Raw genomic sequence first — 23,821 nt, forward strand, 5'->3', positions numbered from 1 at the left:
TTTATTGGCTGCACTGGGTCTTCATTGCTGTGCGCGTGCTTCCTCTAGTTGCAGCGAGCGGGGGCTACTCTTTCGTTGCGGTGCGCAGGCTTCTCCTGTTGCGGAGCATGGGCTCTAGGCGCAGGCTTCAGTAGTTGTGGCTCGCGGGCTCTAGAGTGCAGGCTCAGTAGTTGTGGCTTGCGGGCTCTAGAGTGCAGGCTCAGTACTTGTGGCACATGGGCTTAGTTGCTCCGTGGCATGTGGGATCTTCCCAGACCCGGGCTCGAACCCGTGTCCCCTGCACTGGCAGGTGGATTCATAACCACTGTGCCACCAGGGAAGTCCCTACATGTACTTTAAAACTGGCATGAAGAAAGCATAAATTTTGAAATTATTTAAATGATTTCTTTCAGTTTTTCTGTGATTGAATTCCCTCTAAAATACAAATATTTGTCTTGGAACCTGAGACTTCGGGGCCTTAAATTTTGCTGTGTTAATTAATGGGTAGATCGTCTCCTAGGAGAATAACCTGGATTTTAATAAACTCCTTAGAGGATTAATTTGGCCCGAAGCTGCCCCTTTGCCTTGATAGCTGGAAGTTGATGGACCACGTAATTGTGATTCCGTCCCCATTCAAAGTGGAAGTGAACTTCGCACAAAGCTGCTCTGCCGTCACAGGGCTGCTGGTTTGTAGTCATGAAGAAGTAAATTTGACTTAAACTGATTTTTGGTTTGTTTTCATTTGAACCTGATATCCTAGAATAGATTGCCATATTTTGACATAAATGACTAGATTAATAGCAAGTTTAGAAAATAGATCTTGTTTCGTTTCGTGAAAGACAACATTTTCAATTCAAAACTACAGTTGACCCTTGAACAACTTAGGAGTCAGGGGCACCAACCACCCCCTCCCCACCCCCAACTCCAGTCGAAAATCCTTGAATAACTTTACAGTTGGCCCTCAGTATTTGCAGTTCCACATCCAAGAATCCAACCAACCTGGGATTGTGTAGTAGGTATTTAGCAAAAGAAATTCGAGTATAGGTGTGGACCCTCCCGGTTCAAACCCATGTTGTTCAAGGGTCAGCTGTATTTCTTATTACTTACATAGCTTGTTTACCAGTTACTGCCCGTTAGTAATCAGCAAATTAGTATGTAGTCCCAGGGCTCACAGTTCTGTCGTTGGGGTATTTGTATCTTAACTGATGGAATACTCTCCATGTCATGAAATATTGACATATAATAAAGATGTCTGTTAACTTAGGAAAGGTTATGAATTTGGAGGAGAGGGAATTGGCTGCAATTGTTTGTATGTTTTGTGATATGTTCGAACCTTAATGAATATAATAATCTTATTTAAATAAGCCATTAGATTGAAGAAAGAGGTGGTAACATTATTATAGATCTGGGAATTGGTAGATATTTGTTGACTTTGGGTATAGCTGGGAAGCTGGAGAAGAGATGCTGTATATGGTTTGCTTTTGTTCTCAAAATGCCACCACTTCTAATTCCAGATATAATTGTCTGTTGGCACATTTCCTAAATAGCATTAGGTTCTTGTAAATGAAATTTTTATTTTACATACAATTTTTAATGGAACTTACTTTGAAGTATCATGAAAGCTATCTCCAGCCCTTTTCTTGCCATAGGTGTTGATAAGCACACCCTTTATTCATAAACCACGTCAGCAGTTTTAGCTTCCTATTGGGAAGTAAAACTCAAATGGCAATCCATATTGAATCATTCATGATAGGTAGCTAGTAAGTGTGGCCAGATGATCTGAAAATAATATGTTCATTTTAGGTGGTTTTTTGAAAATTGTTTCTGCATCTAGTTTGAAGCCACTGGCCATAAAAAATTAGCATTTCTGGTAGAAGCTTCTGAGAACATGCCCTGTAGAGTTGCTTGATTGCATGCACTTTGTCTTGTACCCCATTTTGTTCCTGGCATTTTGTTCTCATGCTTTACTCGCGTCCCCTTTTAGGATTAAGGTCAATAAGTAATATCAAGAATGTGTACACTTCTAGTCTAATAAACTGTGTCTGTTGTAGTTTGATGGCATCCATGTGGTGAGTGGATCTCTTGATACATCAATCCGAGTTTGGGATGTGGAGACAGGGAATTGCATTCACACGTTAACAGGACACCAGTCATTAACAAGCGGCATGGAACTCAAAGACAACATTCTTGTCTCTGGGAATGCAGATTCTACAGTTAAAATCTGGGATATCAAAACAGGACAGTGTTTACAAACATTGCAAGGTAAATATTGGCTACCCACCTTTAGTTGCGTTCCTTAAAAATGAGATTGTTGGTCAGAAGAGAAATGTGGAGCTTTTGTGTCACAGAAGGAAGTAACCTCATACAAAATGAAAACTTATTTTGGATAAGTTTATGAGCCTTTCCACTCTGACTTGAGTAGGAGTGGAAGTAGGATGGGAAGGATTCACAGTGCCCACTGAACTAGAGGAAGAAACATGTGAAAGCCGCTAATACTAAATGAGGCAGAGCAGTGTTAACTTCTTATATCTTGATTAACTTCTTTTTATTAGTCATAGCCCTTAGAAAGTGTTTTTTTCATTGAGGCCATCTGGTGGGCTATACTGCAGCTTTTTTACTCATTGATTTTGTCTCTTCCGCAGAGTTTTGGAATAGTGTCCATTCAGCCTTTGCCTTTGACTGGTTCGTTCAGAGTGGTAGGGTAATAGATTGTCCATGAGCAGAATACGTGATGCTGGTACTATCTACATCACCACCGAGAGAAGTGCTCATTCATGCAACCAGGACACAAAATGTATGCCTGGTAGCTAACCACGCTTCCTGGAACACAGAACCCTCAGAGATTAACGTTTCAGTTACAAATAGCTACCAGATTTTCTTACATCCCTGCCGATCCTAAAATACTCAGAACACAGTTTCTAAATGTGCAGCGGTTTAAATATTTCATTTATTGTGTGTTCCAATATAGATTCCACAAATTACAGTATAGCTGACCCTTAGTCATGATTTCTAACCAGTAACGAAATTCCTTTGGTTTTGCCTAGGTCCCAACAAGCATCAGAGTGCTGTGACCTGTTTACAGTTCAACAAGAACTTTGTAATTACCAGCTCAGATGATGGAACTGTAAAACTATGGGACTTGAAAACGGGTGAATTTATTCGCAACCTAGTCACATTGGAGAGTGGGGGGAGCGGGGGAGTCGTGTGGCGGATCAGAGCCTCAAACACAAAGCTGGTGTGTGCAGTAGGGAGTCGCAACGGGACGGAGGAAACCAAGCTGCTGGTGCTGGACTTTGATGTGGACATGAAGTGAGGAGCAGGAAAGGTGGCATCGTCCCAACGTGTAGACGACATACTCCCTGCCCTTCCCCCTGCAAAAGAAAAAAAGAGAAAAAAAGAAAAAAGAAAAGAAAAAGAAAAAAAATCCCTTGTTCTCAGTGGTGCAGGATGTTGGCTTGGGGCAACAGAGCGAAAAGACCTACAGACTCAGAAGGAAAAGAGGAAGCGATGACAAACCGCAACTGACAAGAGAGGCGCCTGCCGGCTCGTCCCGGAAAAAGCTTCACTTTGGACTGAGGGCAGCTTTGCAAAACGAGACTTTCGAAATCAAACCAGGTGCAATTATTTCTTTATTTTCTTCTCCAGTGGTCGCTGGGCAGTGTTACTGCAGAGATGTCGTTACAGATTCTGCTAGCCTGTTCTTTCACCACTGAGACCTAGAAAGAAGCTGCAGTAACATCCACACAGTACCGGTGGACTTTCTCACCAGAGAGCATCTGCAACAAAAAGTCATTTTTCTGGAGCGGAAAAGCTAAAAAGGAAAAAAATTACTGTGAATTGTTTTTGTACAGTTATCATGAAAAGCTTTTTTTTTTTTTTTTTTTTTTTGCCAACCATTGCCAATGTCAATCAATCACAGTATTAGCCTCTGTTAATCTATTCCTGTCGCTTCCACATACACTCTGCAATGCCTGTGTTGCTCAAAGGTGGCAAGTTGTCCTGGGTTCTGTGAGTCCCGAGATGGATTTAATTCTTGATGCTGGTGCTAGAAGTAGGTCTTCAAATATGGGATTGTGTCCCACCCCTGTACTGTACTCCCAGTGGCCAAACTTATTTATGCTGCTAAATGAAAGAAAGAAAAAAAAAAGCAAATTATTTTTTTTTATTTTTTTTCTGCTGTGACGTTTTAGTCCCAGACTGAATTCCAAATTTGCTCTAGTTTGGTTACGGAAAAAAAAAGACTTTTTGCCACTGAAACTTGAACCATCTGTGCCTCTAAGAGGCTGAGAATGGGCGAGTTTCAGAAAATAAAGAGTGAAGTTTGCCTGCAAGTAAAGAATTGAGAGTGTGTGCAAAGCTTATTTTCTTTTATCTGGGCAAAAATTAAAACACATTCCTTGGAACAGAGCTGTTGCCGCCTGTTCTGTGGAGAAACTTTTCTTTTTGAGGGCTGTGGTGAATGGATGAACATACATAATAAAACTGACAAAATATTTTAAAAATATATAAAACACAAAATTAAAATAAAGTTGCTGGTCAGTCTTAGTGTTTTACAGTATTTGGGAAAACAACTGTTACAGTTTTATTGCTCTGAGTAACTGACAAAGCAAAAACTATCCAGTTTTTGTAGTAAAGGCGTCACATGCAAACAAGCAAAATGAATGAAAAAGTCAAATGGTTTGCCTCATTCTCCAAGAGCCACAACTCAAGCTGAACTGTGAAAGTGGTTTAACACTGTATCCTAGGTGATCTTTTTTTCCTCCTCCTGTTTATTTTTTTTGTTTGTTTTATTTATAGTCTGATTTAAAACAATCAGATTCAAGTTGGTTAATTTTAGTTATGTAACAACCTGACATGATGGAGGAAAACAACCTTTAAAGGGATTGTGTCTATGGTTTGATTCACTTAGAAATTTTATTTTCTTATAACTTAAGTGCAATAAAATGTGTTTTTTCATGTTAGTATGCCTGTTTCTTCCACTGAGGTAATAACACTTCATTATCAGTATTTAGGGTTTGTCTCTGATATTTTAATCTTCGCATCCCCTGTAGTGCGGCATGGAAATTGATGCTTCCAGGCCTGTTGTCCACAGCCAAAGTAGGAACAGTGGGCTGCAAGATGCCAATTACATTTATTTAGACTGTGCAGGAGGATGTGGTGCTGTGCTCATCTCTATTACATTGGGGTATATATGTATGAAATCTGGTCCCTCAAAGAGCCACCAGACTTTTATGGTAGTTACAACTAGAATTCCTGTAGGAAGTTCATTTTTAAAACGTGACCACATGTCGACTACTTACCAGGAACTTTCTACGCGTTCGTTCTGAAGCTCCCACCATCCTGAGATGGAGACACCGTTCTCTCCACTTTAAAGATGAGGGCAGGACTGCGGCTCACACGGGTTAGGTGTTTGTCAGGAGTCAGGTACCTGGCCAAGCACCAGGATTCACACTCATGCCCTTTAAGGAGAAAGAAACCTAGAATTTTGACAGACTAAAGCAAGATTTGTGGCGGGGAGGATCATTTTTGTGGTAATTTCAGGCTCTTTTGTCTCTGTTTTATTGAATAAATCTAGCATTTTATAAAGTAAGGGAAAAAAATGAAGTTCAGTTACTCAAATTAGGTAACCTCTCAAGAAGCAGGTTTCTGCCATGTGTGTATCTCCAGGAATCTCAACTATCCAGGCCCAAGGTGAACATTGGAAAGTTAACAAATATTGATGCTACTTAGAGAATAAATTTCTCACAGTCACAAAGCATGTGTTCTTTACTCCTAAGGCAGCAATTCTTGGGCCTCGCTCTCCCACAACTGCTGAATGAGAACATCTGGGGGTGGGACCCAAGAATCTGCATTTAAACTAGCTCACCAGGTGGGGTATGGACACGACTTTAAGAACCACTGCCCTAGAGACCTTCCAGTACGTTTGGTTATTTGGTTTTTTAGTCCACAGCACGTTACAGGCACAAGAACATCAGAAAGAAGTGACAGGTTAAGGGAAAAGACAGAAAGCCACATGGTTAAAGACAAAAGTCGTATTAGGCAATGAAGTGCGGGTGAGCGGCCCGGCCTGCTTTAGGGAGAACCGGGGCGAAGCCCAGAGCCATGACTGCTGTTCACACGGACAACTCGGTGATCAAGAAGAAGCTGTAATCCTACTTGGTAGTCTTGAAACTGCTTGATTTTTCATAACGTAAGTGTGGCTTGACTCTAATACAATTGAAGAACATCATCAATAAAAATAAGTGTGCAGAACAGAATAGAATGAGTTCACAGACAGAGACGCCTGAATCCAAATCCCAGTTCTGTCTGTTTACGGGACCTTCATCAGATTACTTGACCTCATCTTCTAGGAGGCAGAGAATACCTACCTCCTAAGGTTATCGTAGGGATTAAACGCAATGTTTTAAAGCACATAGCACGCTGTTGGCACTTGTAGCTCAATTCAGTGGTAGCTGCTATTACAACTTTAAGAAAGTAGACCCAGATAATTGTAACTTGCTAGATTTGGGAGCAATTGAATGTATTTGTGACTCACTCAGGTATGAAATAAAAATAGTATTTCTATAGAGCAATTTACATTTTTTAAGTAGAGTCACATAGATTTCTCATTTGAGTCTTACAGAAACCTTGTAAAAGACAGATAAGGAGCACCTAGGAGTGATTTTATATATGTTCATTAAGTATTATTTATGAATAAATGGATAATCTTTATTACAGTGGATCTGTTCCTGAAAGGGAAAATATTACCCTCATCCTAAAGGAATTAAAGTATTGTCATTGAAGGAAGAAAGGTCACAAAGGGACCCCTGCTTTGTGGCCTCCTTAATGAAGAAATTCACCACCTTATATAACTGTGAATTTTCAACTCTTTATACTGGAGTAAAGGCAGTCCCCACATTTAGATGTTACAATTTCCCAAAGATCAAACATTGCCTGAAACTAAAATTAGGACACAGAGTAACCCATAAAAGCTCAGTAAATACCTGTTGAACTGAGCAAAGAGAGTTTACTATCTCTCTCTCTTTTTTCTTAATTGGAATTGTTTATAATTTTGCCACTTGGAAACTCCTTGCTGTTTAAGAAGCAAAGCTATTTCATTAATTTGTAACAGCTAGTACATGCCAAATGGTTAAGTTAAGTAAATGTTTCAACCTACCTATTTGTTTAATTTCAAAAGGTAGTTGACATTTAGTTAAGTGTATTAACTGTTTTTAAGCCATTTTCTCTATGCCTTTTGGGCTAGCCTGTTACAAAGTCTCCTTTCTACTTCTCCGAATTGATTGGCGGCTACAATCAAATAACAACAGGGCTTCCCTGGTGGTGCAGTGGTTGAGAGTCAGCCTGCCGATGCAGGGGACACGGGTTCGTGCCCCGGTCCAGGAGGATCCTACATGCCGCAGAGCGGCTGGGCCTGTGAGCCCTGGCCGCTGAGCCTGCACGTCCAGAGCCTGTGCTCCACAACGGGAGAGGCCACAACAGTGAGAGGCCCGCGTACCGCAAAAAAAAAACACCACCAACAACAAAGAGCTCTGTGCCTTTCTCTTCCCTGAAGTGAAACAGGATAGAGGGCAGCTTCCCCAGACCCAGGCTGTGCCTTGTTTTCTGCACACTTTTCCCGGATGCACTGACTGCACTCTGTGAAACAAAGACACCAAGGTGGACAGAGAAACTACCTGGCGGAGCCTGCCCAGCTCTATCCTGTCTCCTATAACTCCTAGCATCCCATATTAATAGAAACCAGAAACAAGCGGCTTGCTTGGCACGAGTAGATTAGATTCATATCACATTGATTCTGATTCCTTCCCTCAGATACAACTTTTATTCATTCACCCCCAATAAACGAGTCAGTGTTGTAACCTCTACTCTATCAGATTCATCGGCAACAGAGGATTCAACCTTGTCGTCCCTTGCAGCAATTCTAGGAGAAACTCCTAGTTTGTAAAGCCATTTGGAATTCTACCGATAGTCAAAGTGGTTTAGTGTTGCTGGTGAATGAATTTGAATAAATGCTTCTGACACAGGTTGTTTTCACGTTCCCTGACTCACTGCGTTTTGGAGATAGGTTATGTGTGTGCATGTGTACACAACGTGCATCTACAAGAATATATTGGAACCTGTTTATATAACATTTCCATTAAGCCTTTCCCCTCATCATCCGTGAAAAAAAAGAATGGGCCATACGAAGGGAAGGTTGTTGGTGGCCAAGAGACTTCCCAAGTCTTTTCTGTGATAGATCAATGGCCTCTGTGTGAAGAGGGTGTGTTTTCACACAATGTTCTGCATTAAACAAATGGTAATTACCATATGGTAACTTGAAAAGTGGGTGCACGGTTTTTTATTTTGGCATTGCCTGCCAAGGAGATGGATTTTAAATTGGTCCAAAGTGGCTGCACCCAGCTCCCCATTTTGGGGAGTGCCAGGCGTCTATTTGAATTGCAAACAAACATAGCGTGGCATAGTTCACTAGCCAACACGTCTCATTGTCCATTTGATTAATACTAGTGATGCCCAAAGGTGGGAGGTTCTTGCCAACTTCGTTCCTCTACCACCTTCTCTTTCTAGGTGGAGGAGATCAGAAATATTAAAAGGTAATTTCAAAGGTTCTTCAAAAAAAGGAAAAGCACCAAAAGCTGAAATGACTCAGAATGCACCTTCCTCCCAAAGTGTAAATAAATTCTAGACCCAGTTCCTAGGAAGACTCATTGCTGAGATGAAAGCCTGGCAACTTCCCAGTTTGCAATTGGGTATAAAAATAGCAGAGTTTCTATTTCAGATGATCTGATTCTCCCCAGGATTCTTAAGGACAAGGAACCACTGAGCGGACATTTTGATGTTTTATTCTTTGCTTTGGAAAATCTATCGTGGCCAAACTTACGAAGGCTGTTTATCTTTGGGTTTTGCTTTGCTTCAGCAGTCATGCTCTGCAAAAGGAAAATTATGTTGAAATCACTCTTGCAAATCAAAGGTTCAAACATAATAGAGCACAGAAATATATTGCCAGTTTACTGCTTTTCTAGGAGATTCATAGATTATAAAAGAGACATCAAACCACTATTCCCAATAAGAGGAAGGAAGGTTACTTGCAAGACTTTTTAAACCTATATTAATGAAGCCCATTAATACTTCACCAAACCATTATGCCTTACTAAACGCAGGCAGCAAGACAGTCTAGTCCCCTGCTACCATGAGCCTTTCCGTTTGAGGATTCTCTCCATTCCTATAAAGTGACTTTATGATCTTAAATCAATCTAGCAAGGACATAATACGGTGTAGAGATTAAAAGTAAGACCAGATGCACCTCTGTTAAGAGTCAGATTTGAGTTTGGGAGACCTGAAGCTCATAAGCTTAAGGACCCTCTTAAAGAAAAGAAAAAACTTACAAAATTAGATCCCAAAGTGAACATTTAGAACGATAAAGATTATGACAACTTACTGAGGCCTTGGTAATTCAGATCCCTTTCTCTGAGATCTCTTCAGGCAATTGCTAGAGTTGCTTAGTAGAAGTGCTTCTGACTGCAGGCTGGCTTCTCCTCCCCGCTGCACCTCCTAGCACCCCCAGCTCTCACAGGGATCTGTTAAAGGAGGCGCCCTGAAGCTCAGCTTCATCAGTTTCAGGGAAAATCCTCCTCTGTTCTCCCAACTCTAATCCACTCATCTGTAAATGGGGTAACATGTCATGGGGATTACATGTCATGAGACATTGTATGTTGAGCATTTAGCAATGTGCCTGGTATGCAGTAAGTATTCATTAATGGGTTGTAGATATCAACAGTAATAATGGTAGCTAGCTGCTATCATACACTTATTATAACTTAGCACGGTGACAAGTACTTTAAAATCATTTATTACTCATTAATCTTCTCAGCTGTCCCATGATATATTATTATTAGCCCTATTTTACAGATGAGGAAACAGGTACAGAGATGTCAAGGCACTTGCTCAAGGCCACGCAGTTAAGAAGAAAAAAAGAAAAAAACTTGTAGAAACTGGGATTCAAACCTGGGCTTGTGGCCCCAGAGCCCAAGCTCTTACCCACTTTATTATGCATTGATTCACAACTGCCTTGCAAATATAGGAACATGTAGTATGTTGTAGATCATACCAGAAAATGACACGGTCTCAGTCCCAACCTGCCGACCTGGGAGCTGACAAAGCCACAGAAGCAGGCATGGGCCTGGATTTCAACGAGGGAGCCCTGAAGAACAGTGGGTAGTAGATTCCTGCTATGGTTTGGCTGTAATGAATCCCCTTTTGTTGGAAAATTGGAATCACTTTTTCCAGTTGCAGAGTCAAAAGAGAGTGAGTTGCCTGAAAAGAAAGGCATAGCAATGAAAATATAGGAATAATGGGTAAAATAGTGTATTATTAAAAGAAAGTTTGCTTCCAGATCATTTCGGGAAAAATATATGCTATTCCTACAAAAGATGGACACTTCAGTTATACGAGAATTTTTTTTTTTTTATAAATCACGATTGATGCATTTGTGCCCCCAAACAACTAGGCAAATGAGGAGCAAGCTTTTGCATTCTCAGGATTGATACATGGTGAATCCTCAATAAATGTTAGCAGCCTTTGTTGTTGTTATTATTATCAAGGAATACAGCTGTAGTCAAATTCCATCTCAGCCACTTGTGTGACTCTGGAAGACTTTTTTTTTTTTTAATCTTTCTGAACCTCTGTCATCATCTGTAGAGGAGAAAGTTGTGAATGTTACATGAGATAACTCATAAAGCACCTGGTACCATCTTGGCTAATTATATACTCAATGAATGGTAGTTATCTTTAGTATCATCACCACCACTAACAACAGAGATAGTGGTGACTGCGTTTCAGGGCGTCATTTCAAGCTAAATCTGGAACAGCAGACCTGTAAGACTTCTAGAACACCGTGCCCCAACTACCTTCCAAAATATGCCAGGAACAGATATGCCAGAGAGCAGTCTCCCCTGTTAGAAAGTAATCCAGTTTAAAGTGACAATTCTATTTCTTTCCAAAGACTTATTTAAATAATAGGAGAGAAATTAAACAGGCATAATCCCAAAAGGGGAGCAGGAGAGGAGAGCCAAGTAGACCAAAGATTTCACCAACTTTGGATGAAGGAAAACAGATGGAGTGGTGGTCTTTAGACGAGTAGGTTAGAGAAACTACAACCTAAAGTGCCCACGAAGAGGGGGGCACTAATGGGAAGTGAGCTGACCCCTCTATGTGGACGGCGAGGCCAGACACAGGGCTCAGAACTGGGGACTGATTGTAAGTAAGAGCAGGGGTGAGTGGGACCTACCTCTCTTTCTCATCTTCTTACAGCCAGGGGACCATCTGTGTTGAACCCACCCCTCTCCAGGCCCAACACACCCGCCATTTACAAGAACTATGAAGGGGTGTGACCCAAACTGCATACCCAGGCTTAGGTAGAGGCAGCAGGGAGTGGGTTCAGAAGTGAAAATGGAGATTAAGTTACAGTCTGCAGTTCTCCCCCACTCTGTTCCAGAAGGCCAACAGTCTGGCATATACCAGAGGATTCTTCCCCAGAGAAGCGAACAACAGGGAAAAAAGTTTCCATGTACTGGTGTTGGTGGGAGAGGCGAGAGTTCCTCCAATGAAAACTGACTCCCCTCCCAACCAAAGGAGAAACTCCTCTTCCAGAGAACCCCAACCAATACAGAGAGCCTTCTCTCTGATTTTTAGTGTCTGTCTCTTAAATATGAACAGATAGTCAAGAATCACCAAACATCTGAGAAAGACCTCCAATTTGAAAGACTAAGCCAAAAACGTATGAAATAAACTTGGAAAAAGAACAGTAGAAAGGTAAAATACTATCTTATAATACAGGAACAGGATGTAATATTTTAAAGGCCTCGTGGAAACTAAAATGTGGTAGAAATTCAAAAAGAAAAACCTTCAATAGAAAATAAAAATTTAGCAAATCAAACAGAAATTTTAAAAAGAGATGGAAATTAGCAGCGAAAACATAAAAGACTTAGAAGATCAGTCTGAGACATCTTACAACTAATAAGTGTCAAAAAAGAAAATAGCACAGAATAAATTATTCAAAAATTAATATAAGAAAAATTAGCAGAATTGAAGGACAGAAAACCTCTAGATTGAAAGGGCCACTCAGTGTCCTTTGAATAAATGGATGAAAAAAATCCATACCATGATTTATTATTATGAAAGTTTGGAACACCTGGGCTATAAAGAAGTCCCTAAAAATTTGTGGAGGGAAAAATCAGGATTAAAAAAATGAGAAATGGAATTCTGGACTTCTCAATAGCAACATCAGATGCTAGAAGACGAAAGTCTTTGAAATTCTACAGGCAAATTATTTTTAATTTATAATTGTACACCCAGCCAAATTATTGACCAAGTGAGAGGGAGAATTAAAAACATTCCCAGACAAAGGACTCCAAACACTACCTCTCACAAACTCTTTCTTAAGTGGCTGTGGACAATATGGTCCAACAGAACAATGAAATAAACCATGGAAGAGGAAAACATAGTACACAGAAATTTGGGATTTCAATACAGGAGAGGGAGTTCTAGGGTGATAGACGGGCATTTGGACTCAAGAACTACCAGTCGAGGTGTGAGCAGGGAGGGCCTTAGGAGGAAGGCCCTAAGAATACAAAGGAAGTGATAATTCATCTCACAATCTACAGCATTTAGAGAAAAACATTTCTCAGAATTCAGGACATCAGATGATAAATTCAGAAAAATTTTAAAAGGTTCAATGTATTAAAAGCTATGCAACACATCAAAATGAGGCAATTTTTTTTTTTTTTTTTTTTTTTTTTTTTGCGGTACGCGGCCGTCTCACTATTGTGGCCTCTCCCATTGCGGAGCACAGGCTCCGGATGCGCAGGCTCAGCGGCCATGGCTCATGGGCCCAGCCGCTCCGTGGCATGTGGGATCCTCCTGGACCGGGGCAGGAACCCATGTCCCCTGCATCGGCAGGCGGACTCTCAACCACTGTGCCACCAGGGAAGCCCGAGGCAATTATTAATTCAAAATAGTATGTGAAAAAACTTAAGCATAGTTGGTACACTGTGTAGCCCTGCAGCAAACCATATTCATGCAGCTATAAAAATGTGAATACTGATTAGAGACTGTGCTAAAACATATGTGAGGGAGGGGAGGGATGTGGGATGGTGGGAGAGTTAAATCCTCCTCTACCATAATTAGAAGTTATTAATGTTTAATATGAAAAAAAAGCTAAAAATAAGAGGATGAGCACATTATGAAAAGATTGGAGATAGCATCGTAGAATTAGCTAAAAGAGTTAGAAATGTTTGCTTTGTGCTTGAGGAGACAGGAGAGGGGTGCAGCATTTTGATATGCTTTACTTTTTTTGCATTCCTTTGCTAAAAATATGTATTTTAAAGGAAGGCCAAATAAAAATTAGTAGGGCAGGACTTCCCTGGTGGCGCAGTGCTTAAGAATCCACCTGCCAATGCAGGTGACGTGGGTTCGATCCCTGGTCCGGGAGGATCCCACATGCCGTGGAGCAGCTAAGCCCGTGTGCCACAACTACAGAGCCCGCAATCCTAGAGCCCATGTTCCACAACAAGAGAAACCACCGCAAGGAGAAGCCCACGTACCGCAGTGAAGAGTAGCCCCTGCTCGCCCCAACTAGAAAGAAAAGCCCATGCGCAGCAACGAAGAACCAACAGAGCCCCCCCAAAAAATTAGTAGGGCAAATTTCAGAACCAAAGGTACTTCTTTACCCATGCCAGCCGGCATCCATTAACAAGGCACTGATCAAGCTAGTCACCATGAGTTACTAGTCTAATGGCAAAAAAGAGGGGCATGGGGGCGCTCCTCTGGAGGAGTTCCACAGGGTGAGAGCCGTGTGGGCACAAATGACCTAGGTTCTCTTTGTCCCCATTTTTCATCTGTAAAATGGGCCCAATGATAAGCCCCCTCCTTAATACACGATGCATGTGATGTGCTCAGCATAGTCTCTGGCTCACGAGTTTTTAATAAAGGGAGCTTTATTTTTACCACCACCCCTCAGTCTCAGGGTGAAAGCTAACTTACATTAAGATCTGGAACTAGTAGCATCCAGTACTTTTGACTTCAGGTTCTAATATGAGCAGGAAGAGATGGGTAACCTGAGTTATAACCCCGTGTATCTTATATCAGGAGGATTAGACACTTGTGGAGACCCAAGGATATAGACCTCATCCCCTCCCCAACCTGTTTGCCATCATCTCTTTTTTTTAAACTTAATTTTTATTTTATATTGGAGTATAGTTGATTTACAATGTTTTGTTAGATTCAGATGTACAGCAAAGTGATTCAGTTATACATATACATATATATATTCTTTTTCAGATTCTTTTTCCATATAGGTTATTACAGAGTATTAAGTAGAGTTCCCTGTGCTATACAGTAGGTCCTTGCTAGTTATCTATTTTGTATATAGTAGTATGTCTATGACAATCCCAAACTCCTAATTTATCCCTCCCCCGCCACTTTACACTTTGGTAACCATAAGTTTGTTTTTAAAGTCTGTGGGTCTGTTTCTGTTTTGTAAATAAGTTCATTTGTATCATTTTTTTAGATTCCATATATAAGGGATATCATATGATATTTGTCTGTCTCTGTCTGACTTCACGTAGTATGATAATCTCTAGGTCCATCCATGTTGCTGCAAATGGCATTATTTCATTCTTTTTTATGGTTGAATAATATTCCATTGTATATATGTACCACATCTTCTTTGTCCATTCATCTGTCAATGGACATTTGGGTTGTTTCTATGTCTTGGCTATTGTAAATAGTGCTGCAGTGAACATTGGGGTGCATGTATCTTTTTTGAATTATGGTTTACTCTGGATATATGTCCAAGAGTTGGGTTGCTGGATCATATGGTAGCTCTATTTTTAGTCTTTTAAGGAACCTCCATACTGTTCTCCACAGTGGTTGCACCAATTTACATTCCCACCAACAGTGTAGGAGGGTTTCCTTTTCCCCAGGCCCTCTCCAGCATTTATTATTTGTAGACTTTTTGATGATGGCCATTCAATCATCTCTTTTTAACTAGCTTTGGGTTTTACTTCCAAATTCTCCCACCAGGTATCTTAAGCTTTTTCTCTACTTGGAAATACTTCTCAAATGAAAATGACTAAACTTTTTGTAATGTGAAATCCAGAGTATCTCTTTTGGACACTCTGTCTTTCCCTTAAAATTCTAGATCAAAATTTCAAAAAGGCCAGAGAGGGGTGAGTAGAAGAGCAGAAGCGATGAATTGGAAGGACTTCCATTGTGTCTGCATTAGGTCCTGCTAAATGGAGCACTGAGGGTGAGTGCACAATTCCTCCCAAGCCAAAAGGCTTTTTCCTACCCGGGAAGTGTGCAGCATGAATTAGTCTGGGTGCGTATTGGTCCCCAGCACAGCAGAGCTGTGACAGGTGTGCTGTCCCTGTGAGTTACTCCTGACCTTCCAAGCCTGCCTAAAACAGACAGCAGCAGTGCCGTGAGTTCTTCATCTGCCCTGGCTGCTCTGTCTAAAGGCTCTAGAACCAGTGGAAGCCTCAGAGGTGCACAGGGTTTGGGGACTGGGGCTGGGGGTCGGTGTGGGCTTGCTGCTGTCAGCTCAGCTCTCCAGGCTGAGTTCTAAGAACCACGTGACCGGCTGCAGCCACCTGATCCCTTTGAACACATCCCAGATGGCCAGAAAGCCCCCCAACCACAGACCTTCCTTGTGGCGCCTGGGTCCTGAGCGCCAGGCTGGTCATTCGTGTACATTTCCCTGTGGCTTTCTGGTTGGTGATCTAGACTCTCACCCAACAAGATTCCTGTAGGTTTCAAGGCAACTAGAGGGACCGATAGCAAGCCTGTCTTTTTTGAGGACTGTATAACCATCACTTGACAACTGAAATCAGCTGTTGGTTGAAGTGGGCGGTGTCTTCATTTTCTGAAGTCATCAGTGACTTCATAAGTTGTATCCTCGAATGTTAAGGATGTGTGAACAGATCAGGCCTAGTATCATTACCCTCAGTGAAGGTTCTGTGTTGTGGTTTCGTTTTTGTTTTTGTTTTTAATTTAAAGCAGCCATCAGAGGCCCAGGGTCTAATTTAATTAAGCAACTCGGCTTCATGACCAGGGCTCCAATGAAAGAGTCTTCAGAATTGATTTGCTGCTTCTGGAAGTTGGCCCAAGTTCCCACACAGGTGTTGAGAACACCTAGTTCTAGTTGGAGAAGAAATACCAAGGAGAGAAATGCTGTGACATTTCCTCTTCTCTCAGAACCCAAGTCCTTTGCTTTGGTGAATACAATTCTTTAAAACTCCTAGGAGAGGGATTCTGGTACTTTGCTTGCAAAAGCCTCGCTACCTTGATCACACAAACACACCCCATCCGCAGGGCCTGAGCCTACACACACCCTGGTGTTTCTGTTTATTTCCACTGAGCTAAGGAGTCATTGCAATGGGGAAAATAAATTAGAACTCAATTAGACGGACATTCAGAGTCCTGGAAGCATGACTGCCTATGAGCATTACTGGTTGTTTTATGTCTCCACTGCCTGGGGGGTGGGGGTGGGGTGGCTTCCCACATCAGTAACGGGCAATCTGGCTAATCAGTGCACAGAATAGAAATCTGGAGAGAGGTCCAAATCTGTTAAGCTGGAGACTGGCATACAGCAATTCAAGTTGTATCCATCTCTAAGAAAAAGAAAAATCACTTACCTACAGAATATACTCAAATTGTTGAAAAGCTCTTACTTCACTCTCTTCCCTTGCTTACCCTAATTTGGAGAAATCCAAATTAGAAAACTTCCTATTTAAGATAATCAACAGAGGAGAACAACAGATCAACTTGGCCTAATATCAGTAGCAGTGAAGACCAATTAACAAATTCATGAATTGTGTTGTTTACACTTCTTGTCCTAAAGTTAATTATGCGATCAAGTAATAGCTGTTGCCTTGATTACAGGGCCCTTAGGAAATAAAAGTGTGTTTCCACTTTACAAGTATGTTTGCATTTCAGTCCTGCATTGAAAGCACAGGAACTGAGCTTAGTAAGTATCACCTGTACACACCACTGTAGTCAAAGGAGAGGGTTGTTAAAAAAAGAGACAACAGGGCTTCCCTGGTGGCGCAGTGGTTGAGAGTCCGCCTGCCGATGCAGGGGACACGGGTTCGTGCCCCAGTGTGGGAAGATCCCCCATGCCGCAGAGTGTCTGGGCCCGTGAGCCACGGCCGCTGAGCCTGCGCGTCTGGAGCCTGTGCTCCGCAACGGGAGAGGCCACAACAGTGAGAGGCCCGCGTACCGCCAAAAAAAAAAAGAGACAACAGGCCCTAAATGGAGTCACTTGTGCTAAGCCCACGTCACCAAACTGAGACTTAATAGCCAACCTAATTGCAGTTTCAGCCTCTCCCAGCAAAGTAATCTTAACCAGTCAGTCTGGAATTTCCTGGTCAGCCCTAGAGAGGTAATTCAACTGATAGACCCTGGCTGTCCCCCAGAGGAAGGAGACCCTGCCTGGAACAATCCACTCTTTGCTAGAATAACTTCCTCGCCCACCTCCTTCTGCCTATAAAAGTCTCATTTTTGCAGCTCTTCAGAGCTCCTTTCTATTTGCTAGATGGGGTACTGCCCAATTCATGAATTGTTGAATAAATCCAAAAGCCAACAAGATCTTTAAAATTTACTCAGTTGAATTTTGTTTTTTAACAGGGTCTTAGCCTCAAGACTCGATGTGTAAACAGAAACATAATTCGTAGAAGTACTAACATCCACCTATACATTTTTCCCCTCTCTCTGCTTTAGACTATTTGTATTGTCCATTCTTTCCAGATGTTGTAGATTGGAGAGTGCAGGTCTTTTCTCATTATTCCCTATTGGGAAGAATCAGTAAAATTAGCTACTTGGCCTTCAATATATGTACAGAAAAAAGAAACGTCACCTACATTTTCAGGGGACAATCTTAGCAAGCCTGTTCTAGGTCCCTATGAATAGTGGCAGCTTACATTTTTTGAGAGATTGGCCCATGACAGGCAACTCACATGAATTAATTTGTGTAGTTTTTACAATAAGCCTATGAGGTAGTGCAGGGGAGCCAAAGCTGCCACCCCAAAATGTCTCTTTGGACCTTGATTATTTCGAGTTAAAAACAATCAACGTCCAAGAGAGGAAGACACTCTGACCTTTCCCCTAACTGCCTAAAAGAATTTACACAGAGGGCCAGTTCCCGGAATAGAGCTATCTCCAGAGAGATCTGCTAGGAATATGGCCGAGGTATGGTGGGAAAACTTGGGCATGACCTAGAAATCAGAGTCCACTTTGTGTCCCAGTCTCTGCAGGGCCCAGCCAACATTTATTTACCAAATATTTGCTTTTCTATCTCCATGTGAATTGCCTTCCCCCCCTTTGAAGTCTCAAACCTGTAGCCCCAGCATTCTCTTTTGTCTTTAGCTGAAGATGGTATTTGAGACGAGGGCTTCGGCCATTTTGGCGAGTGCCTCAGGTTTTCCTGGGTCTCTCCCATGTACACATGTTATTAAACTTTGGTGTGATTTTCTCCTGTTCATCTGTCTCATGTCAATTTAATTCTTAGACCAGCCAGAAGATGCTAGAAGGGTAGAGGAATACGTCTTCTCCCAGACAGTAGATACTATCATTTCCATCATCTCTCCTCTGCAGGTGAGAAAACGGAGGCATTGAGAGATTATGCAAACTGGCCAAGACCCTAGCGGCTAGTTAAGTCGGGATTTGAACCCAGGCAATCTGGCTCCAGAGCCTCCACACTTAACTACCATGTGCTATTGTTTCTCCCTTTGGGCCCCGACTCTGGTTTGCAGTATTAGAGGATAGTGGGTTATTTCAACAAAATGGAGAAGCAACACCTAGAAGGTATATCGTGTCGTTTGTAAACTTTAAATTGAGGTGCAAAAGTTAACCTCTTCTGCATGCCATCACTTTGGAGTAATCTGACCCAAAGTAATCAAAAAGATCATTGGTTTCTTTGGGGGCTGCCAAAAGTATTACCAAGATACGACCAGAGCTAGCTGATGTCTGGCTGACTCTTCCTGCCTTTCCTGGAGCCCTGGACTGGCCCATGTCCTCAGGGCAGCAGAGCCAGGGCTGCATGGATGCAAACCCTGATCAACGGTGTGGATGATGAAGAAAGGACTTATTGGCTAATTTAACAAGGGCTCACCACAGAATTCTCTGGATGAAGATCAAGGTACCAAATTCACTTTCTGTTTTTCTTTTCACTAAAAAAGAGAGGAGGTATGTATAGCAGCTGTGAGTTCGGGCTGCAGGGCCAGACTGAACTAAATCAAACCCGGTCTCTGCCATTTACAGCCAGGTGACTTGGGGTGTGTTCCTTAATCTTGCACCTCAGCGACCTCATCTGTAAAAGAGTGTCTACCTCATAGGTTGTCGTGAAGATGAAATCTGATAAACATGGTAAAGAGACTCAAAATGGGGTCCTCAGACCAGCAGCAACAGCATCACCGGTGAGCTTCTCAGAGATGCAGGCTCTCAGGCCCTATCCCAGACCATTCACCTGAATGGTGGGCCCTTCATCTCAAATACTAAAGACTGATCAGTGAAGTGAAACACAACGATCGCTATTAGTTGTAATTATATAAAGTCAGATCATCTGCCATCCAAGTGGCTTCAGCGTCACCCTCCCAGGAAGAAAGTGTTAGGCGGGACCTCGGGAATGGGCCACAAGGCCCAGGTTGCAAATCCCCTCCCCTGCCTCAACTGTTCCTCATTTTCTAAATTCTCAGCGATGAAAAGAAAACCTCTGAAGAAAGTAATGGAGACTTTCTGGGAAAAGCCAAAGTCGGGGAAACAGCCATAAAACGTGCAGCTTTCGCACCGGCAATGACGGCAGCTGGCAGCCCTTGCCAGCACCTAAACTAAGAAAGCCGTTTGTAACAATTATTATTATTTTTTTTTCAGCACAGCCCGTTTCCTGCCCGATCGTGGCTTTTAATTTAAGTGTACAGTTGCTGCTCAAAAGTGAGTCGCCGGCCTTTGAAGAGCCACTCTCCTTTAGAAGTCTGTTGAGAATGCAGAGGGTTTGAAGATTGGTGTTGGCAGTGAGAGCGTCTGACTGCCCAAGTAGTCAATCTCCCAGGGACTTAGAGATTTCCCTGCGGGAAACTGATGTTCATTAAACTGTAAGCAAATTAGAGTTCAAGCCAAAGGTATAAAGGAAGACATAATGAGTGTACTGGAGCCAGCCACCATCGTTTGACTTCTCTTAGGTGAGAATCTTATACTTCGGAATTAGTTCCTTGCACAAGAGAAAATCATACAGCTGCTTTTATGCGGGCTGCTGATGCTGTTTCATCGCACTCAATTTACAATGAAATGAAGCGGAAGCCAGCAAGACGGCATTAAAGCTTTAATTTTTCTTTTGCGTTTTACCTCCATTTTATCTTTAGAGGAAACAGGAATGGGTTGATACATAGAGTATTTTGCCAGTCAATAAATAAAACAGCTATTTTTACCAAGTGGACGCTGAATGGCTACAGCACAGGACAGAAGCTTCCTGGGAGTCAGAGGATGGGAAGGCATGCCACCCTTCAGCAAAATCGATTTGGGGAAAAAAGCATTGCTCCCTGTCCCCCGAAACCTGGCCACCCTGAAGTAATGTGGTTCTCAAGGACTCCTGACACACCCTGGGGGCTACCCTACCAGGCCTAGGTTCCAGGCACAACTTGAGGGAAACAGACAAAGGAACTGAACTCCCAGAGGAAAATAAATCTCATCAGACATAGTGTAGCAACAAGTCTGTGGCTCCATGAGGTGTTTTGTAAGGAATGAAATACCCAGTTCTCCCTCGCCCCACCCTGAAACACTTTTCCCGTTGCGGAGCACAGGCTCCGGACGTGCGGGCTCAGTGGCCGTGGCTCACGGGCCCAGCCGCTCCGCGGTATGTGGGATCCTCCCGGACTGGGGCACGAACCCGTGTGCCCTGCATCGGCAGGCGGACTCCCAACCACTGCGCCACCAGGGAAGCCCTGGGAGTCACATTTGAGTCTGTAGAACATGCCCCACTCCACACTCCCTCCCACCATCCCTCCCCAGGTACTGGGAGTTGAAAGAGCTCGGGAAAGGCCCTCCCTTGGATCTGGAAGGTAATCATAGATCAGCAAGGGCAGGTGGGCAGGCCATGGACTGGGACCCCAATTCCCTGGGTCTGCAGGGCGGGGAACGACACGCCTGGGTCTGGACTGAAAGGGAAAGCCGTGGATGCAACGGCAGCCAAATGCATCCTTGAAAGAGGAACAGCAACATGGCGGCTCCCTGCAGGGGCTGAGAGGGGAACCTGAGCGGGCTGGGGAGTTTGGGCTCGCTCAGCAGGTGTGCTGCATCTAGATCATCCCTGACCAGCAGCCTCCAGGTCTGACTTGGTAGGAAAGATGCTGCTGTGACTGAATGGGCTGGGAACGGGAACACTGCTTTGGAAACTAGAATAATGTCAGTCGTCATAGACACCTCTCCGAGAGCCCCTTTTTATAGTGAGTCTGAGAAGTAGATTGGTTTTACCTGTGTTTCACCAATAAGGGAAGAGAAGCGAAGTGCACACCTGCCATTTGCCTAAAGTCACCCAAACAGAGGATGGGAGAGATTGAAGAGTAGCCTCCACCTAGGAAACTAAAGCTGGCCCCCCCTCTGCCCAGTTCCAGAAAGTTCTGAAATCTGGGAAATGTGTAAGACAAAAGAAGAAACTTGGAACATGATTTCTACGTTTCCTTTTCTAAAGACTCAATGTCTTTTTTAAAAATTAATTAATTTATTTTTGGCTGTGTTGGGTCTTTGTTTCTGTGCGCGGGCTTTTCCCTCTAGTTGCGGCGAGCAGGGGCTACTCTTCATTTTGGTGCGCAGGCTTCTCATTGCAGTGGCTTCTCTTGTTGCAGAGCACGGGCTCCAGGTGCGTGGGCTTCAGTAGTTGCAGGACATGGGCTCAGTATTTGTGGCTCGCGGGCTCTAGAGCGCAGGCTCGGTAGTTGTGACGCACAGGCTTAGTTGCTCCGTAGCATGTGGGATCTTCCCGGACCAGGGCTCGAACCTGTGTCCCCTGCCTTGGCAGATGGATTCTTAGCCACTGAGCCACCAGGGAAGTCCTGGGGACATGATTTCTGAGGGAGGGAGTAGAATGTCCAGAAAAATGGAGGAAGTGGAGATTCAGGAAAGCAGGGAAGGAATAAAAAGAAAGAGGGATCCCAAGAAGGAGAGAGCAGGGTGTTAGGAATGGAAGGAAATTCATGGTCCCAAGTTCTGGGCAGTGAGGAGTGAGGCTTTCCAATTCTGTTCCTCATCTTGCTTGAGTCAAGAACCTCAGAAACTTCCTGGAGCCTTGAGTGTGGGGACAGTGGCCAGGATGGAATCTGGAGGGACATGACACAAACCACACCAGAAATTCCTCCATCATGGAATATGGGGCAGTAGGGCGGCCAATGTCCTGGCAACAACCTCAGCTGGAGCCCGAGACCCCTCCCCAGAATTTCTCTTGCCCAGAGGACAGGAGAGCACTCCCTAGCGACACTCTCCCACAGCGGCAGGAAGTGGTCCCGACACCAGTCCCTGTTGACTCCCTGCTCTAAAGGAGGCCCTGGGGTGGGGCCACACTGGCCTTTGTAACAGAGGGGAGCTGGGGTGGGAGAGTGTGTGTAATGCCAGGACCAGATCACAGAAAGGAGTTTTTTTCTGGAGCTCTGTCCGTTAATGTTGGTTTGATTCCACCCAATGCTCGTCTTCCTAAGAGTACCATAAAGTGTTTTTTTTGTTGTTTGTTTTATAAAGTGTTTATTTTAAATTTCATCTTCTCAGTGGCTCTTAAGATCCTTTCACCAAGACTTTGGAACCACTCATTGAAACATTGATGGGGTGGGGGGGGGGGAATGAAGCAGAGAGAGAGGAGACGAAAAGAATAGTCCTTTCTCCCAGCTCTATAAATGAATCATTAAAAAAATTCCCCAAGCAGCAATAGATCAGCCATTTGGCCTGGGAAGAGTGCACCTAACACGCACAAGCTGCTTCCCGGGCTGGGTCTGTCAGTGCCTGGCCTCATCACATCAACTAACATTTCTGAAAAGCCCTTCAATGCCCCAGTGAGGGTGCTCAGTTTGCTGTCCTGTGTATCCGTCAGGCAGCTGATCCATCATATTTTGTAAAAGAAACCAGTCCTGCAGCTCTGGTGGAGAAGCGGGGATCTATGGGCATACACGATGCAGAACGAGGAGAGGCCAGGGAAGCTAGGGATAGGGGCCCCAAGAAGGACCCAAGGAAGTTCACCAGCCTGGACCCCTCCCTGGGGACCAGGAGGGAAGCCACTGGCCCAGGAGTCCCCTCGAGAGGACAGTTAGGAGCTGCAGAGGTGGAAACGAAAGAGGAGGCACCTTAGTCACATGGATGCCAAGCGTTCTGAGATTCCCAGGACTGTCTTGATTCCCTATTATATGCTTTTCAGTAAAGATGTGCTGGCATTTCTGCTCTATCGTCGTATATACATTGCTAAAACCCTGAGTTCTACAAAGTGGCACGCTAAAAAAATGATAGGTCTTATGGGAAAAATAGAGTTGGGGCAGTCTGTAAAAATCTATGGAACTTGGTAACCAGAACACTAGCAAAAACAATCACAACTCTCATGAAATACGAGCCCAGCTACATGTCCCTGGCATTTGCACAGCGTCACTGGCTGTGATGCCTTGCAGCCTTTCCCCGGGGCTTTCACGTCCTTCTTCTAAACCCGGGTCCTGGAGGGTGTTCACTTCCACTGGAGATAAGTGTCAGCGAAATGAAAAGTCTGAGTCAGGGTGAAGGCATCCTTAATAATGTTTTCATCTTTGGGGGAAATATAATCAAACTCCTA

The 23,821-nt window shown here is 43.4% G+C and overlaps 1 protein-coding gene across 12 annotated transcripts in view; it reads left to right on the forward strand.

Moving 5' to 3' along the window:
* FBXW7 (F-box and WD repeat domain containing 7) overlaps nucleotides 1-4,911 on the forward strand; it is a gene marked incomplete at its 5' end in the record, with an annotated part of 206,820 nt that extends 201,909 nt beyond the window's left edge. For all 12 annotated transcript variants that reach the window (XM_079920973.1, XM_079920974.1, XM_079920967.1 and 9 more), the window contains 2 exons: nucleotides 2,031-2,241; nucleotides 3,024-4,911. In XM_079920973.1, the coding sequence (XP_079777099.1) occupies nucleotides 2,031-2,241; nucleotides 3,024-3,292 (480 nt within the window). In that variant the 3' untranslated portion in view covers nucleotides 3,293-4,911. The remainder of the gene's footprint in view (nucleotides 1-2,030; nucleotides 2,242-3,023) is intronic.
* Between the last annotated feature and the right edge of the window lie 18,910 nt (nucleotides 4,912-23,821).

This window comes from Stenella coeruleoalba (genome assembly GCF_951394435.1).
Source record: "Stenella coeruleoalba genome assembly, chromosome: 4".
NCBI classification, from domain to species: Eukaryota; Metazoa; Chordata; class Mammalia; order Artiodactyla; family Delphinidae; genus Stenella; species Stenella coeruleoalba.